Below are 20454 nucleotides of genomic sequence, written 5' to 3'. Positions count from 1 at the left end.
CCAATAGCAAGCTGTGAATTAAATACAGAATGTTGTCCAGCGGTGAATGTCTATGGGAACAGTGAGTACAAATTAAGGCAAAACTGGAAAAATACATTTCCCCCTGCTAGGCGAGTGGGCTGGCCTTCATAAGGTGTAAAACAGCTGTTGCCTGTAGGGGTGAGCGGTGGGTGATGTGTAATAAAAACTGGCACCTGGTAAGGGAACCACTTGAGTCATTAAGCTGTGTGCCAGAGACGGCCCCTCTACCCCCACCAGCCAAACTAATACCACAAACTACCCAAGACACTCATGAACCAGAATCATCAGACAGATGTACAGTGTCTCTTAGTCTCTGCTGGTTAGGGGAAAATAATTGACTGAAGGACCAATGGTAATTCAAGGAAAACAAAACCAAGCAAAACACTTCAAACATAACTTTTAGGAGGACGTGCAATAATTATTTCCAGTTATTTATATTGAAGTTTGACTATTTTTAAGTTTGCCATGTATGATAAAGTAAATAAATCAAATTTCAACATAGCGACACTAAGAGATCAAAATGATTCACATAAAGACATTAAAACATGATATACAAATACAAAAATGTAAAGCATAAATAAAGTATTTTCCAGGTTTTTCAAGCATAAATAAAGTATTTTTCAGGATTTCTAGCACTTGATCAAGTGCTAGAAATCCCATAAAAATAAAGACATGCAGGAGACAAACCTGCCATACATAATTATACTCACTGCAAATTGACACGTAATTATACTCCCAAATATCTACACAAGGTGACAAACCCATCTCTGTTCTGAATTAGTTCCCAACAGCGGAAGACAAACGGCAGCTAATGTGCCTGTTGCAGACGAGTTTGCTGACGCTAATGCCCAAACTAATCTGTCAGTGCGGGTAACCGAAAGAGTTCATTACTTTACTGAGGTTTCAGTTACACAACTACGCAGCACCCCCACCCCAGAGAGAAATTACACACGGCCTCTGGAGATACACACAGACGTTCCTTTGCCCAAGGAATTCCATTTCACTACTGATCTCACACTTTGAGTAATTAAATCCAACTAATTAAAAAACACAGAGAAAAGGGAAAAAAATTTGATAAAGACGGAGAGAGAGAGTGAGAGAGAAAGTGCGGCAGCTTTTCCCTGCTCCGCATGGGGTGCTGGAAACCGGAGATGTTATCAGGGCGATTTGTGGGTGTTTAGAGTCTTTTAAATGAAGTCGTGAGCTGGGATCATCACAGCATCGGGCTGTGCATTAACCGCAGACTGCGCAATGCTCATAAGAGTTGGCAGCTTCAGCCCTGTGATACCACAAAATCAATCCGAGCGGTTTATTTTCACTCGACACGACTCTGTAACCATCCGGGTTTGAGGCAAAGGGAAACAGAACTATGCAGAGGTTACAGACGTGTTCAGAATTTTGATCAAACCTTGATTGGATCTGTTATTTACACTGACAAAGACAGTGGCTAAACACACATTACAGACATGTGACTGGATTGAATTACAGTGTGACACAAGCAGTAATATTCCATTTGTCTCTTCAGATCTGGTTTGAAGTTGTCAAAAACATGAATGAAGAGCTGCGTGGCTCTGTAGCTCATGTACTGATTAATGCATGCGCTACCAGTTTCATGATGATAAAAGCAGAGAATCAGAATTCTTTTTAAAGCAAGTCAGTGCACTCTGCAACCACTTTGGTCATGGGCTACTATCTGGCCATCAGACGGTCAAATTATGATCCATTATGGTCATTCTGTTCTTGTCTAAACTTAAGAACATTAATGTGGGTGTCCTCTATAAAGATGAAGCGTGTAATTCCCATCTTTCTGATTTGAATTTTTGAAATTCAAATGATACGAAACTCCAACATTCTATTCTGCAATACCACCATAAGGGAAGAAAGTGATTAGATTAGATGTGAAATTTGTAGACACAAAAATTTATGTCATAATCAAAAGGCTCGTCTTCAAAGTGTTTATGAAAATCGTGCCCGCCCTGTTCGGATTTTCCTGTCTTTCTGAAGTTACTGTGAGAAACCGGTAATGAAATTGCAAAGCGACTGGCTTGTAGGTTTTTATAGGGCTCTGCTTTGATGTGCTCTACAAGGAATGAGACCTCCTTAACACAGTTTGGAGAGAGTGTGAGAGAGAGACAGAGGAATGACTTTCAGCTGAAAATAACAATCCTGTTTCTCTAACGAGCACATCTCTCTCCCTCCATCTCCATTTCCAATCCTCTCAGTGGAAAACATTGGCCAATTAAACAAGGAAAAAGATGCGCACTCTCTGGTTCATCTGACAAAAAAAAGCTCTTAAAAAAAGCAACACAACAAAAAAAGCTAAAACAGTGCAAAGCTGCAAACATACTGCATATTCAGCTCAGCGTTTTTCTGTCTTATCTTCTCTCACTACTTCCTGTTTTCCATCTCGTCTCCCTCCGTTTTTGCACTATATTTGCAGTGACCTGCTTTTCTCCTGCAGCTAACCAGATCACCTGAATAATTACCTCACAAAGAACCGAGTGTATGTGTGTGTGACTGGTGTGTGTGACTGCTGGTATTCATTGGTGTGATGGTTTCTAGACGTGGCACAGCCATCTTCACTTCCTTTAAGGGCAACCTGCAGGGGTTAAAGGTCATCTGAGGGACAAAAGTCATAAATTGAGGTTGGCCAAAATCTCAGCCTTTTCTCTAACATTTTCTCTTAGTTGTTTTTAAGCGTGTTTTGACACCTGTGGGTTTCTGAGATGGAGTTATTTGAAGCTAAACGGCACACTAAAAGCGATAGGATTGTCACGCTCCTGGCAACGCAAGCGTCAGATTTATTTTAAATTCATGCAAATTAATTAATTTGCGAATTAGGACGCATTAAGAGACAACGGAAGTCAATTTTATGGTCCTGCCAATGAAGTCTGCCACTGGAACATGTAGGGAGACCCCAATTATGCAACAAACAAAAGTGTGTGTGCATAATTAGGATCTTTCTTCTGGTGTGTGTATCTGCACATGTATATAAGATTATATGAAAATATGAATGGAAGAGAGAAAAAGTGTGTTTGTTCACTAAAACCGCTATTTGAATCTCAGGACAGTTGCCCTATCATGGACTAGGTCACTACCAAGGGTGATTTAAATGTCATGTTTAATGACTAGGTGCTATCATACTGAGCACAGAGATCATTCAGGGCATTTAGAGGGCAACACACACAACCTGCAATGTTTCCTAACTGGAATTTGCTGGAGCGGCGACATTTAATAATCATCCTATCTGGAGTCTGAAGAAAGCCCTTCAGGTATGATGTCATAACCATGCCTGGTTGAATGTGGAGTTGGATTAGATGCCCATTAGTGTAAAACCCCGAGAGCTCGTCATCTAAACAAAGAACGAAGCCAATTTAAATTATGTGATTCAGAAGGCTTTTTGCTGCAGACCGTTTAACCGTTTTACTGTTAGCATTCCCATTTTCAATTGCAGAATGTGACTTGCATTCTGATATCATTGTGTCTTTGTGATATCTTTCATAATTTTAAACCAATCACCTAAGCCATAAATGTCACAGGACGAAACACAAAGACATGAAAACCCTAACCCTAACCTAACCCTAACTCAGACTGATGTCCATAAACACACAAATCCTTCACTAACAACTAATTTGAAATCAAATACGTAAAAAAAAAAAAATAAAAAAAAAAAACCATCCATCCATCTCCCAAATGAGTTTAAAGTTTTTTTTATAATGTCGGTCAATGGAGCAAGATGCTTTTTGCCTGTAGTTACAGCATGTACCAGCAGGGACTAACTGGACCACGTTTGAATGGATGCCACGGTTTCTCCATTGGTTTTTGAAATGAGGGCAGCACTCACCGGTTTCCACATCCTGCGCGTAGAAGTGCAGTCCATCTGTGATCTCGGTGACATAGACAGCTTTGTATTTCGCCACACGTTCCTTCTGCTCTGTGAGCTGAGCCACCTCTTCTTTTGGTTTCTCTTCATAATTGGCCCAGAGCTGTTGACAAAGAAAACAATTATAATTTAAACCAGGACCTAAAAATTACCAATACATCACAGCTACATAGCATTTTGTTTATTAAGTGGCGTTTATTTTGATTACATGTTCGGTTAAACCTATTAAAACTTCAGACCGAACAAGATGGTTTAATCTGCTAGCATCAGTGTGAACATTGCATTTGTTGATAATCCCTTCACATTCACATGATGGGTCGGTAACCTATTTACCCATCCGTGAGAAGGTCACAATGACCTCTGCTCTTCACGGATGACAGGCGGTATTGGCTAGATTGGAGCAACGCCGCCAGACAGAGGGCAGAGAATCATGAAGCAAGAGCGAGCTCATTAAGACTTGCGGCTGCAAATCACAAATTTGAGTGCGGATTTCAGCAACGTGCCAAAACTAAGGATGAGAAGTTCTAATTCATCAATGCTTTACGAAATGTCAAGAAAAGAGCCCCTTCGTGCAAGTCAAAGCAGTTTGTTTTGCTTACTAAGCACTGAAGGTTGAGTCTATTATGAAATACAAACACGACAAATTAACAGTCTCTTACGCAACCGCCCCTTACTTCAGTTCAGAGGCTTTATTAGCAAATGATGCTCATCAGCTATTGAAGTTTTCCCCGTTATTCCATTAATTTTTTTCTCTCCCAGAGAGCAGGAGGCAACTAATTACAAACCAGGCTTTTATATGCGCTTCCTCACAGTGCTGGTTTTAGCTAATTATGTCCACCAGGACTGCAAGGCCGACATTTACAGGCCAATTTTACAACCAGACTGAGAATTAACATAGATGTATGTAAAAATCCAGCTGGTGACATGCAGTAAGCCTTGCAAACCCAGCCACCAAATGATAAACTACAGGGTCAAACTCCCCAATTACATCTGATTATTTCCCCCGAGGCGTGACAAAAACAAGAGAACATGGAGGAAAATGATTCCTTGGGGAAAACGCCAGGGTTAATGAAGATTTAAACACAGCAAACCACTCCACAGCAAGGGCGCTACTCTGACCCCACTACCCACAATGCCCTTGCACAGTGATACGAAGTCATAATCAAACCTGGAGGACCAATCGCAGTCACCCAGATTTGAGTGTCAACACTTGTTACAGTGCCGACTGTCACAATGTCATTTCTGGCACCGATGGTCAGCGCAAACCACATGCTTCCTGCGGCCACGGGACCTCTGACACGCAGCGTTGAGGCAAGGGCACTTGAGACACGCGTGAACAGGCAGACATATGCAAAAACCCACTCTCACGTATCCTCCGCTGCAAAAGCACAAAAGATGCCACAAACACACACAATGACTCAAAGAGACACACTGCACCCTGGGCAAATGACCTTCTGTGAGCAACCAACCATTCTTGTTTTGTTCCACATGATTGCAGGTATATGACCGCTGCTGGGCGGGGTCATGAAGAGAAAGGATTTGTGATGTATTCTGTCATTGAGCTGCCTGTGGCCTAAATCCATAGCAATAAGCCACAAAAAAAAAAAAAAAACAAGTGTGACAGAGTGAGAGACGGGACGACAGCTTTGTTGCATGCTAACTGCAATCCTCAAAGGACAAAAACACATTAGCAGATCTACAGAAGCAGAAATACGAGCCTCTAACATGGGCTAATGAGAAACTCTAAACACTGATCGGATTAATCCAGTTTGAAACTATGGTAAAATTATGATAAACACCTGTGATCACATTCAAAATGAATACAGCTATTTAAATTGCAACTACAAAGACCCTACTGTATATTTATGCAGATGAAACACTGTTCATCTCGCCTTAAAACCGTTATAAACCAATCCTTAACTACAGTTGCCATTCACAATTTTATTAGGTAGAATTTGACTAGTTTTAGTGTTGAAACAATTACATTGGAAATTATAAAAACATATGATAAAATGTTGTGGATTGGACACTTATAGTGTCATGGTATCCAGATAGGATACAGATGATACATTTATACTGATTCAGGTCAACAGTGACCATTGTACAAGTGTTGCACTAATGTTATAAATTGTAAAATTCAAATCAATTCATATAAATTCAAATTAGGCTCTCTTTTCCACTGGCTGACACTGCGGAGCACTTTCACTTCATAAAAGAAAAGTGAATTCATCCCAGCCCACATAAAAATATCAAATTTGCCCACTTTATGAGGACATTTTTGCAGATAAAAAGGGCAAAGGAAAGCTTAGCAAAGTTAACTGTAATTGAATTTTTTTTTAATAAAAATGTGATACAAAAAATTGTTTATTGAACATTGGTGTATTTGTATTAATAAAATAGACCACTTGACTGAGGTTACGTGATATTCATATTGCCACATTGAATGGTTTAGGCCATGACCTTAGCTGAAATCAGTGTAATGCATGCTATCAAGTGGCTTTTTGCTTTATTATGGTAACACGTATGGGCCAATTCTCACTATTTAGTAGTTGCTTATTAGCATGCTTATTAATAACATTGTATGTTTATTAGTACATATATAAAGCACATTCTGCATGAGCATATTCTACATACCTAATCTTACTCAATTCTTTAACTTAACTATCTCACTAACTAATAATAAGCAGGAAATTATGAGTTTATTAAGGCAAATTCATAGCTAATGGTTTGTTAATAGCAAGAATTGGACCTTAAAATATAGTGTGTGTGATTTCTTAGTAGGATCTGTTATTGGAAGCAGCAGTTTTTGTCAATAGTATGTTAGTGTGTCCATGCCTGTTGTGTTGAGCACTCAAGGAGAGGTCAGACTTCCTTCAGGGACTAAAGATTCAGCAGAGTTACATTCATAAAAACTGCCTCTCTCACACACCGAGTTCAGGGGAGGGGGCCGTTCCAAACGCTGATGAAAGGTGACAGTGTGTCAATTCCAATAGAGTGTGTTCCACCCAGCGAGAGCGAATCCCCATCAACACCCAGTGCGCATACACACAAACACACAGGGCCCAAGGGAAAGAAGCAAACGTATAGTCCCAGTTTTTACCGGAACACACTGAACTTTACCTGCCAAATTAATCTACATCCAAGAGAGTTCTATGCATCAAACACAACAGTGAGCCAGGGAGAAGAACTACAATACCCATAAGTCACTGCAGGCCGTATGTTTTTCAGCAAAACAAATAAAGTAAAACTTGGACTAATTCAGCTTTTAAATAAAGCCATTCATTGTCACATAGCCATCTAATAAAGCTTAAAAAAATAAAAATAAAGCCATGTTTATTATTAATCAAATTATACTTGGTAAATCAATTTAGCGTCCATTATATTCATAATGAAGTTACCTTAGGAAATAAAAGCTCATTAATTCAAGAGAAGCCTCTTTCTTACACTTCTGCATTAGGCATAATGATACGACACTCACACACAACACACACAAACGTCTTTGGCAAAGTTCATTTAAAGTTAGAAGCTGCTGCATAAATTGGATACTTGGAATACTAAGATGCGAGTCCGATGACGGGGAGAAAACAAATCTTTTGTCAGCAGTATGTGACTGGAAATATCTCATTTAAGAGATTCACTGGCCATTAAAAAGCATAGTTAAAGCCAAAACTTATATTTCTCTCCATTACAGGACAAATACTCCACAGGAATAAGCAGATGGTTTATTATACTCTGGGAAAATCTGAATGCAATTTTTCCTTGCACTGCTTCAGTTCTTCAGTGAAATGATCCACATTTGTAAAGAGGGACATGCTTCAGTAAATCTGTCAAGCAGTCTGGGAGACTCTGTATTCCACTGCAATACTAGGATAAAAACACTTAAAATAACTTGACTGAAGTCAACATACAGTATCTTTCACCTATTATGAGTAAAAACTGTATTCTAGAGTCTCTACTGGTTGTAAGCACAGGAGACACCACCATTTTGATTGGGCCCAAATACAACTGAATGTGTGGGTTCTGCAGTGCTATACAGTCTGAAAAACTGAATGGTAATCTGAGAGGTGGGATACATCATCAGGGTGTTTAATCTGACTCAATTAAGGTCTACGACCCATGATGCCCATCCGCTCGATTTGTCTGCGCATATTGATGATGCTGTTCGCAGTATGGAATGACTAACAAGGCAGACATGCCTTCACGTACAATTTATGAAGAACCACCATATGCAGATGGATATGCTGTCTATATCAATGATATAATGATTCAGTCACTGCAGAAATACAATCCAAAAGCAACAACCCTGATATAGATAAAAAGTATGCGATCGCAAGAGAATGATCTAAGCAGAAAAGGTTTTGTCAGTTGTTTTGCACTCTCCAGGATGACATCACAAATGATTTTCTGATTTGTTTGACTATGAATTTATTTTTTATCTTTTGAGAAAATATAGATAAAGTAAATAACTTATAAATATAGTAAATACAATATGTAAATGTCATAGTGACAGTAAGTTGTCTTGAAGTGGCTATTTATATTAAGATGATATAAGAAAAAAATCATATTGATTAAAATATCTGCACTGGATCAATACGTGTCTACTTCCAGTGTCCCTCCTTAAATATTTAAATAAAAGCAGCAAGAGCATGACAGAATGCGATCATATTCTGTTCGCAACTAAAACGTGAAGCAGCTTAGGAATGCATGCCCACGTGCACCCTTAGAGGACTGGGGGAAGAGGAGAGAAAATCAACGTGGAAAGATCCATGAATGACAACAGCACTAAGTCTTACTCTTTTGAACTCCTCCTGATTGACATCTGATAGCAACAACCTATGACCCCTGCACATGCACACATCTAAGCAGGACATGGGATCCAGATGTCCAATGATCCAATCTTTTGATACTGTGTATACTATCAAGACTTATAAGGGTGAGGTACTAATGGGGTGTTGCACCAATGTGCTGTAGGATGGGAGGTATTAAACACACATTTACACCTGCAAATGTGTTCACATGAATGCTTCCAAGTGTCTGAGCACATATCAATCTCAAGGCATTAAAACCAGAACTACCAGCGAACGCTGACACATTTTCCAGGTAAAAGCACGTCTGTGCCATGAGAGAGCGAGAGAGAGAGAGAGAAACACATTTCACGCTAATTTGACTGTAAAGCATACTTTTTAAAAACAACACTGTCACAGTTTTTCTGGCTAAAATGTACTCAAACACATGGGTCCATCGGGTGACAAAGGGCAGACTGACCATCCATCCACCACATCAATCTACTCACAGATGCTGACAAACACATCAACTAAGTGACCTACACTGTCAGCATCCACTTAACCTGCAAACACTGAGCTAGAGCTATGAACTCACTTTGCATAATCATACTAGTCATCTGTAAAAACACACAATAAGCTGGATAAATCCAGCATTTTCTGATCTACTCAACTTAGGATGGGGTGACTTGGGGTGAAACGCAGAGGGGAGGGGTGTGTGGAGCAGAGGTGGACATGGAGTCTTGGATGTGGTTACTTAGCGGATAAATTTATGCATTAAAAGTGCCCAGGTGGCATGGCACTTTGGGGATCAACAGCTGCGAGATGTCAGCATGTGGGGAGCTTCTCTTCAGCCTCATATCACCAACAGCAGCTGTTGGGATGCAGTGGCGGTTGTGTAGCTTATACCGCGGCTTACACCGCTAATGTCACCACCCTCCTGTCAGCCGTTACAAACTCCCAATAGCCTAAAATTCCTGCACGGTAAAGGTAGGAAATCACCAGGCTCGTCGCAGTGGTGTTGTCAGAACTCTTAAACATGCACTAAGCGGTTTAGCGCCATTTCTGTGGGAAGTAACAATGAAAATAAAGCCTGTTTGCGCAAACAAAACAGCCTGGTTCTGAGGGGTCTGGCATGCATGTCGCGGCTCCCCACCCGCACAGATGATGCCCCTGGGGGAAACACGGCAGCATATGGGGCCTTACACAACACTCAGACTTTCTACTCTAATGCTGACTTCACACAGCTATTAGAAAAAGACTGCAAAAAGATGACAATGCAAAAAAAAAAAAAAAAAAGATTTGTGCAAAAAACAGTCACCAGAATTATCTGGTACATTAAACACCAAAAAGCTGACTTAGTTAAATGGGTGTCAGCAAACTGAACAATCTGTAAATTCTTCTTCCTTCAAAGTTTGGATGTTAACTGTAGTAGCAACAAATCCTTTTGTTCATATTGTGATGCACTTTGGAGTAAGACAAAATAATTAATGTGACTTGGTCCTATTCATAAGATGTTTAGATTGAAGGCAGCAGACCTGAATGCAAGTTTGCAGTCGATCGTAAGAAAGGGGCGGATTTAAGACGACCTAATGTTTAGAGAAGTCTGGTATGGGGAACAAGAAAAGTTATAATTTCACCAGAAGACTGAGTTTAGGAGGTCAAAATAAACTTGCATAGGTGAATTGTTCACCATGTAATCTAAAACATTCATTAGAAAAGAGAAAAGGTGAATTGCCATTTCACCAGCAAGTGTACTAAAGTCAAATCAGCTCTTGAAGAACTGCTTAACTAGTCTGCACATATCTAGACACAACATTTTTTTTTTGCATAATCAAATGCACTGGAGGAGTTCTAATATTTCGTTCTGAACAAACCTCCTGATGTTTGTACAAAGCTGAGAAAAAAATAAAAATAAAAGCCTTCTAAATCAGTATTCATTTGCCGTAAAGACTAGAAGCGGAGCTATTTAAAGCGGCTTATTTCCAGCTAGCCTGCCTACCTGCCGTCTGCCCACACTTCACCGCATGAAATAACCACATGCGACATATGTTTTAATCAGACTCAGTCATGACAGAGGGCTTCCGGGAAGGACATGAAATTCAAGTGAAGTCTACTTCACACAAAGCCATTTATCAAATAAACCGATAATTGCGTTTACGCAACCCTGACCTAAAGAGGTTTAATATTTATATCTTTGTTTCCTTCTGCAAAGGAATTAACACAAAAACGTGTGCAAATTAAAAGCAAAATAAATCAAGTTTATTTAACCCAGCATGTCTTGATGCCGGTTGTCATGGCTACGGTTTATCTCTTGAAAAGCAGCCTCTTCATTTTCTCGGATCGAATATTCCACCTCTCGCAGCTTTGCTCATTGACTCACTTGCATCTGACAAACATGGGCGTTTAGCTGTCTTTACACATGGAGATGCTGAGGAGCTGGACAGTAAAAAGGAGGAAAGATGACAGAGGAAAAAAAAAACTGGACTGACATCGACAGCCACTCTTCGGGGGGACGCTTACGTCCTGAAAGAGGCCTGGTAGCCCACTAAAACCAGCCACACACACCCCCCCCCACACACACACACAAACTCAAACAACATGGCTGGCTGCAAGCCCACGGCACTGATGAGAGACAGAGAGAGAGAGGGGACATACTGAAAAAAGGGAGTTGCATGCTGGGAGAGAGAAAGAAGCGCATGCGAGAAAGATGAAAAGAAGAAGTGAAGCCTGAGTATGTGTTTACATAACAGTGCGACTCCTTCAGGGTAGACAAAATGCCTGTCTGTTTGAGTAGAGCAAAATAAATCACTCTAGAACTCTGCATTCAAATAGAAAAGTGCAGTTTAAAGAAATCGTTCCACCCAAAATGAAAAATCGACATCATTTATTTACCCGCATGTTGTTCCAAAGCTGTGAGTTTCTTTATTGTGTGAATCACAAAAGAAGGGGAAGGGGGAAAAAAGATGGACTCTGACCAGTAATTCTGATATGATGTCGGACATAGGCAGGGCTAAGGCCTAAATTTGAGGCCCGTACAGGGCTCTACTTGGAACACCTTACTTATCAGAATCGGACACTGCATGAACATACCAAGGAGGATATCAAAACTTAAACTCACACAACAAAACTAATTTTACTTTGTTGGATCAGTAGCTATGCTAATGATGTCTCTATTTTGTTTCTATGTTTTGCCACGGGATGTAACTAGGATTTACACAAGCTCCAGTCTGGATCCAGAACACCTGAGAAGAGATGATGCTGACCCTCAGAGGACCTCAGATGATGCTGACCCTGAATCAACAAACACACTGACACTGCAATTGGAGTCAGATTCAATTTGATTGATTCCTGATTGAGTTTCCTGTGCGAGCGTGCACTGTAGTCCTGGCCATGTGCTGCCATGTTTAATAGAATCGCAGAAGCCGACAGGCTCTGAGCCACTTCCTTTCACTCTCTGGCCCAACAAACACTGACAGCACATGAAAAAGAGCCCACTTGCTTCCCTGTTGAAGAAATGGATCTTTCTGTCAACGAGCCTGTGGCGTTCTGTAACCGCAACCCAAAATGGCTCTGTGCACAGTCCAGCACAGTCAGATTTATGTCTGGATGTTAAACCCATGGGTCCACGGGGGTCAGGAGGGGTCGTCATGAGAGACTGATGGTCTGGGACAATGGAGGGGAGCTGTGTGTGATTGATGCTGAGGGGTCTTAACGTAACGGCCCGCTACAACTCTTCAGGCGATGGGATGTCAAAGAACGAACAGAAACTCACACGCATGAAAGCACCTGGGCGAACAAGTGTGCGAACACACACAAATACAACTGCTACACTTGCCCGCATTCAATGACAGATTACACTGAAGCCTTGAGGGAATCATGTCAAATACATATGAAATGACAACAAAATGGGGAGAAAAAGCAAGAAAATTGTATTAAAAGAATCTTTTAGATTCAAGCTAGGCTCTACGGACAGCATACTGTTAATTAATAATGACTTGCCCCTCAGTTTGTAAAATCTAACAAAAATCTACATACTGTATATTCTTCCGTCTAACTTTCACTGTTCTGGACAATGTGAAATTATTTTCCATGGTAAATTGACAGCATGTCAAAGATGCTGTTGACAGCACTTAACTTGTATTGAACCCAGAACATTTCTGTAAAAATTCACCCATTACAAACCCATTACCACATGCAGACTGTGATGGCAATTGATGCCCCCAAGGTCGCAAAGGAAAATAAATCAGCAATCTGAATGAACAGAAGAGCAGCTTTGCAAGGAGAAAAAGTGGGGAACGAGAGCGTAAAAACAGGAGGAAGAGTGAGTGGATGCATTTAGGAGGGGAATTGGCACCAGATCTAAGAATAGCCTCTCCCTGCACTGAGGACGTTTCATTTTTTTTTTTCCAGAGCAGGTAATAAAGAAAATTGATGAGCCGTTAGCTGAATCCCCAAGCCTAGAACCGCTGGCTTAAACCTGTCTACTGTGCTCTCTCAGGAGTATGTGTGTGCATGACAGAGAAAGAGCCACAATGACCTGAGAAAGAAAGAAACGCAGGTGGAAAGAGTGAGAGAACATCATTTGCTGTAAGCCTGGGTTCTCTGAGGTGGTCTTATCATGCTGCATAATGATGGGTTTTAGGCCCAGGAGGCTCCAGACGCATTTCTGGACGACGTCGTTGTGAGAAACTCAATACACTTGAACCAAATAAGACAAAAAGCCTCTGAAAATGTGTCTCGGTTTAGAAGAAAGCTGTCAACGAGCTTAAACGGATTCAGGGAAGTTATCACATAAAATACTCCTCCGTAAAAAGCAGCTGTAATGCTGCTGGAGTCTGGTTATGGACTGGCTGTGAGAAGGGTTGGAATGACACGATGATTCTTAAACAAAAAGGATGGCAGCAAACTCCGCCAGCAAGATACAAATATTCTGCATTTATTGGTCAGGAATGAAGGGACCGCCCACTGCCAAAAATGCATTAAAGACACAGTCATGAACGTCTGCTCTCCGCAAATGTTAGTGGGCGCGCACAAGAGAAGGTCCACACTTTTTAATTACTGTCAGGCGATTAGAGCGGACACCTGAAGCGACAGCCGAGTTGAGGCTACTAAACGTTTTGGCGGTGGAGGGTTTGTACTCCCAAAAAGGAGTGAATGTCAGCAGTCTAGAGGGAAATGCCATGCTTGTGTGTGTATGTATAACTCCACTTGCAAGGAGCAGAAATGCAATATTCAACACACAGATGCACACACACACACAAAGTGTGTGGATCTCCAAGCAAGTGACTTTTAGATCTAAACACTGCTGAATTTAAAGGACAAGTAGACAGTTTATGTGTTCCTTTACTGTCATATCCCCAGGCTGCAGAGACAGAGGGACTCGATTCACTACAATATTAGAATATACTGTCACTAGGAGTGCAAATAAAAAGAAGCCCTTTATGTTTATAATATATTTAGAAACTTCTGGAAGAATAACTCAAAACAAAAATCACAGGAAGAAATCAGGAATCTGACCCGACCTATTTTTCTCTCTATAAATCCACCTACATACATCAACTCGTCCATCCATCAATGTATCTTATTTAGCCAATCATCAACACATCCCATCCACCCTGGCATCTATCTGCCCATCTGTCCATCCACTGAATTGAATGATTGAGTGTATAAGACGGCATATTTGTACTTTAAACACATTTTGTGCCATACTTTGAATATTGTAAAATATATAGAGCATTGTCAATTATTTGTAGTAATTTTTTAATATGTGTATATACACACACATGTATAACCAAAAGTGTAAATTAATGATTCGTGCACAGTAAGGCCAGGAATGCTTATTAGCAAAATATGGCCTATTATGATTTAATATCAGCTTAAAACCATCTGGCCCATATCCTTGGACTTCCAGTGTTTTGGACACCGATTTGCCAAACTGCAAGCAGATCTCTTCACTTCAAAGGCTTCTGACATTGCACAACCAAGAACAGAAAACACTACTGCCATCAACTCAAGCAGAAAAATGTCCGTTCTTGGTCTGCAGTCTCCCTCGGGGGGCAGATGTCTCTGTGCAACTGCAGGGCAACTGTCCTTCAACCTCAAATGCATAGGCAATCCTAAAAAAAAATCCTCAAGCGCACAAACCGTATCTGCAACAACTGCAAACACAATCATTTGTGTTCTCTACTGCGTATCCAAGCATGTGTTCATCTGCAGTAATGCAATTCACAATGTCATATCTAATTACAGTCTGAGCAGACAAACACGCATACACAGTGCTTCCCCCATGAGAATGGAACTAGTGGAAGTGTTATGGCTTTCTTTCTGCACGGGTGAACCACAAACCTGCCTAAAAGAGTGTCCGTCAAGAGCCTAGAGGGATATCCCGTAAACGAGTGGAAGGGCGGCCAAGGACACACAGTCAGGGTGACATCTCGTGTTTGCACACATCTGTATGTGTGCATGAGAAGTGCAGCGTGAGCTAGATGTCTTCTTGTATGTATGCAGATGCCTGACAATCCTGTCTGGAAGTGGATGGACTTTTGTTTCTGTGCAGACTGAGTATTTACACGGCCTGTCTGTCACTACATCCTGTCTGCCCATGTATGCATTCTCTGGCTCTCCTTCAAGCTGGCATTGACGTTAATGTTCAAAGTTCCTCACGCTTGCATGCCTGAGTATGAGTGAGTACAAGGGGAAATGTGTGAGTAAATGTCTTTGTGGGTCAAGTTGTACTTACAAAATGGGGACCAAGTAAGGAAAACTAAAATCGGAATAATAAAAATGCCTTAAATTTATGGTAACAAGAGAGAAAATATCATTAGCTCATTATTAAAACATCATAAATTAGCATCTTGATAGAAAAATAAGGGTCTGCTGAGACGAGTTGTGAATAAATGTGACAGACTGCTGAAACTGCACCTGAAGATTTGTGGAAAACGTGTGTGTGGGGTTAGAGAGAGCCCTGGCTTGCCTTCAGGGATGTTAAATATTGCTTATGTTGTAGTGTGTACGTGAAGTGTGTTGTTAGGAGTAGATGACCCAAGCTCGTTTTCTATGCAGAAATGTGCATCTTGCATAATCCATGAGATGTATGGAATAGCCCTTCTCAGCTTTTCCCCCTTGTGTGACAAGAGAGATGATCTTTTTCTTGCCCTCTACTGAGGTAAGCAAGAGCAGAGCACCTAATGTCAACACACACACACACACTACATATTCCAACCCAAAGCAAAACCAGTACTGGTGAACATTCATCAAAACATACCGATGAATTTTCCAGGAGGCACAGCTTTTCTTTAGGACACATTTCTCCATAGAATTTAGCACTTTTTTCTAGTGGGTGCAAAGGAACAACATATAAAACACATTTTGGAAACTGCAGATTTTAATGCAGTAAAAAAAATCTCTACAACCAATTAAAATCAGCCTCTGACAAAGCTCTGACATTAATGTATTACTAACTAACTTTATTTTAATTCATTAGTTATCATGGACGAACAGTAAACTCTCTTGGCCGCACTTTATTTTAGGGACCAATTCTCGCTAACTATTAACTATGACTGTTGCCTCAAACTCCTAATTTGCTGCTTATTAATAGTAAGGTAGTTATTAAGTTTATGTATTCACATTAAAAGATCTAAAATATGGTCAAGCAGAATAAAGTATATGTGCTTTATACTGTAAGTACTAATAAACATCCAGTATGCTAGTAATATGCATGCTAATAAGCAGCTAGTTAATAGCAAGAACTGATTCCTAAACTAAAGTGTTACGACTCGTTTTTTTTATTACAGCATTTAGTAATTAACTGACAAATACACTATTGTTGATTGTCCATCTGTTAATTCATAACATTCAATGTTAATTTATAAAACCGGAAATGTCAAAAATGGTTTAGTAACCAATCTAGATTAACAAATGCTGTAGAAGTACATGTAGTCCATATTCTAACCAAATTGTAGCTTGTCTGTATAAGTGTCATAATAATATTTTAACAAGATGATTGCATGATCAAAAGTACCTTGTGTGAAATACATAATTTACTTTGCCAAGCCACGACAAACTTTTTTTATGACTACTATCCAGGCTAAACACTGGCAATGTTAGCGCAGGGGCTGGTTGGGACTTGTGTGTCATTATTCTTGTACATGCATGGGTCAGACAAGGAGAGTATTGACAGAATAAAAGCACTCAACTATATCACAGTCAGTCTGGAACAAATATTTGAGCAAAAACTAAGACATACGGGCTGGCAAGGATAGTGTTATTGGTAATATATATGAAGCCATAGCTAAGTGTCACCACAACGTTAATTAGCTTCCTTACTAAAAGTGTGAGGAGAATTAATTACTTTTTTTTGTAGGATCTGTTGACACAGAAAAACCCAATTTGCTTTCCTGCCAGCCAAGAACACTTGGGTGCGTAAATACTCAATTAAACTTTTGTTTTGCGATGGAAACCGTTGGAGAGATCTTTTTTTATCACATTTGCAGGAACACAGTCCAAACAGTTCTGCCAAACTTTTTAGCACAACAAAACTTCTTGTGTGCGTGGGTTTAAAAAAAAAAAACAGAAAATACTCCATGCTAAAACATCCATGTTAAGCATGGGGGAGGTTCAGAAAGAGAGCGAATACAGATAGAGGCTTGTAGATGGATTACGCTCATCTGTAACACAGAGGTGACCTGAACGAACTCTTGGCGCTATCGCTGCTTATGCCAGGGGAGGCTCTCTCATTCCTATGCAGCAAGGAAGACCGCAATCGCTCATGAATTGAAGATGAGGAAAAGGAACCACACAGATGCCATGAGAGTGCAAAGAGCTTTTTCTTGTTTGTTCAAGATTCATGCTGCAAGGCTTTTTGTTCTGATTTGGCATGGAGAGCATTTGAGTAAACTTTGCCACGGAGGAAACCTCAATTGAAAGAGTAGCAAGACTTAATGCAATGAATTCTTAAAATGTACATTAAATTATGATACAATAACACTCACGCCAGGGAATCAACTGTGGGATTGATAAATGATAACTGACTGCAGTAACTATACTGCTAAAAAACACTTAATAAAAATAAATAAATAAATACATCTAAAATTGTGCTTTAGTTTAATAGTGACCAAAAGTGACCAAAAGAAAAAAAAAAAGCCAAAAAAATCTGATGAACCCTTTACAACAGTAACGAAATATTAATATTTGGTCTTAATACACATATAAATGTAATTAAAAAAAGAAAAAAATATATATTAACATCAATTTTTGTGTTTTCACTGTATTCTAATTGTTATTGTTAAAGCAGAAACAAAGAAAATAAACTGTACATGAATATAAGCTTTGCATATACACATTCACATTTTATATTATATATATATATATATATATATATATATATATATATATATATATATATATATATATATATATATATATATATATATATATATAAATAATATAAAATATGTGAATGTGTGTATATGCAAAGTTTATATTTATCCCTAATTAGGACAACTGCCACTAAAACAAACAATTTAATAGAAAAATAAAAATACAAAATGATAATTAAAAAAAAAACAGGCACTGTTAAATAACTCCATAATTAATGTGCAGCTTGAAACTCACATGAATATTTCAGACAATCCCTCTCAAATTTGATTGGTTCAGGAGTCTGCGCACGCATGCTGATGTGCTTTCAGCCAATGTTTTACATCAGAGACATCAGTCCTGCCATGTTTGTTGTCTCTCTTTAGCCGGCCAAGTCCCTGTTGTGGCTGAGCAGGCCTTAGCGCAAGCCTCCGGGGAGAGTTGCTGTGTCTAATTGGATAACTCTTACTGTGATTCACCACAGTGCTCTGGTTGTTCCTGTCTGACACAGCCTGCCCTCCATTTGTTAAATTAGAAGGCAACGATGACAGTGGTGAGAGGAGTGTGGAACAGAATGGAAATGCATAAATAATCACACACTTCCCTTTTAGTGCCACTTCTACACAGCTCTTTCTACACAATGCCATTTACAGCAGCTGAAGGCACAGGCATGTCAAAAGAGAGGGAAAGAGAAGGAGAGATGCCACTCTATATAACCTGGCTTAAGTCAAGACCCCATTTACTTGATAAATACATCTGTCCTAGTCTTATTGTGAATGATTGATCAGTGCATGTTATTAATTAAAGAAAAAAAACAACAACATAAAACTTTTAAATGTATGCAAAGGAAATCACCTCTGATAAAGTATATTTAAAACTGCGAACCCAACACCTGAAAACTCTAGAATAGCATTTGCTTTCTCAAGCATTTAGATAACCTCATCCGTGGCATGTATGTAATTATCTTGTCACGTTTTATAATATTGCCATGGAAACAGCCACTGGTTCACTGTTTCTGTAGCTGAAAAAAGAGAGCATGATATAAAAAGCGTTAAAACTTCATTTAGGCCACTTTGTTGTTAATAACAGAAGAAAAAAAAATGATATATTCGTGTGTTCAGGAAAGTCAGTTTTCAGGACGAAATCACTTCCATCAGAGGAAATTAAAAGAGGGCCTTTAATTAAAATGCATTGTTCAACATGAACAAAATATAACTCTTAAAGAATGATAGCGAGCACTGTGCTTTCATCTCCATGTTAAATATTAATGGAGTAACGCAAGTCTGAAAACTCGGGTTCCATTAGACTGACCTGAGCCTCCAGCTCTGTTCGCTCCAGATTAGCCAGAGGTAAAAAGTGCCAACTCACAGAAGCTTGCACTGAAGCACAATGGATTTCTCGCTAACTCTGAGAAATACAACAGCAAAAAAAAAAAAAAAAAAAAAAACAACTGCAACTTGTTAAATATTTCTAGGCACCTTTGGGTTTCATTTGTATATTTTGATTGTCTGTGGCACTCAAGTGTCTCAAAAGAAAATTACACCGTGGTTCCGCTTCTCGCTAGCAAACTAGCACTTAGACGTTCCTCTGAAATTGGACATAGCTGTCCACTGATGAAGTCCTTGAACAATATTCCTTCACAACAGGAGGGATTCAGCTAAATGAAATCAAAAGTAATAGAAATATTCTTTAGAAACCGTTGCAGACATTGAGTGGGCTTCAATTTGTCAGGTTAGCATTTCTCTTCTGTGATGCTCTTTTTAAAGTCGTTGCATTCCGCCTAAATCAATTTGTGCGAGACACATTTACGTTCTACCAGAGCCTGATTGTTTTGGAGGTCTCTTAAATGGTTAGCTCAACCAAAAATGAAAATTATTAGTCATAGTCATTTACTCAACCTCATGTTGTTCCAAACCCGCAAGACCTCCGTTCATCTTAAATCTTAAATAAAATAAAAAAATGTAAATTACATTTGAGAGGTTTCTGCCAAAGGTCTTACAAGTTTGGAACGACATGAAGGTGAGTCATTAATGACAATAAAATTTTTTGGTGAACTAACCCTTTAATAGTATAAAAAGGATTTACACATTCTCATCCTTTCCCCAGGTTTACTCGACCTCCTCTGTCAGACAGATGTGGATGACACGTGGCTTGGGCTGCATTCACCCACCATATAAAATCATTGAGCTTAAATGTCACAAGCAGACGGCTGCCCTTCTCAACCCCTGCGGAACCCTGTCACGAGTGTTGTAAAGCACACAAGAGCCTGGGGAGGCTATTAGAGCCGAAATCAACCCCCTGGTGACAGAATTATGCCCCAATAACACCAGAAAAGGCAGGAACAAGATGACAAACGAGTGACCGTGGGAGCAGCGAGGGGGAAAGGCGGACAAGCTCAGTGATGTTCTGAAC

General features: G+C 39.7%; 1 protein-coding gene across 1 annotated transcript in view; it reads right to left on the bottom strand.

Moving 5' to 3' along the window:
* LOC127956930 (staphylococcal nuclease domain-containing protein 1) overlaps positions 1 to 20454 on the bottom strand; it is a 152018-nt gene that overhangs the window by 22452 nt on the left and 109112 nt on the right. Inside the window, exon 18 of the mRNA XM_052555244.1 lies at positions 3866 to 4007. Coding sequence (XP_052411204.1) covers positions 3866 to 4007 — 142 coding nt within the window. The remainder of the gene's footprint in view (positions 1 to 3865; positions 4008 to 20454) is intronic.

This window comes from Carassius gibelio, chromosome B4, assembly GCF_023724105.1.
Source record: "Carassius gibelio isolate Cgi1373 ecotype wild population from Czech Republic chromosome B4, carGib1.2-hapl.c, whole genome shotgun sequence".
Classification (NCBI taxonomy): Eukaryota; Metazoa; Chordata; class Actinopteri; order Cypriniformes; family Cyprinidae; genus Carassius; species Carassius gibelio.
The sequence above is the reverse complement of the archived record's forward strand: the minus strand, read 5'-3'. Positions and strand labels throughout refer to the sequence as shown.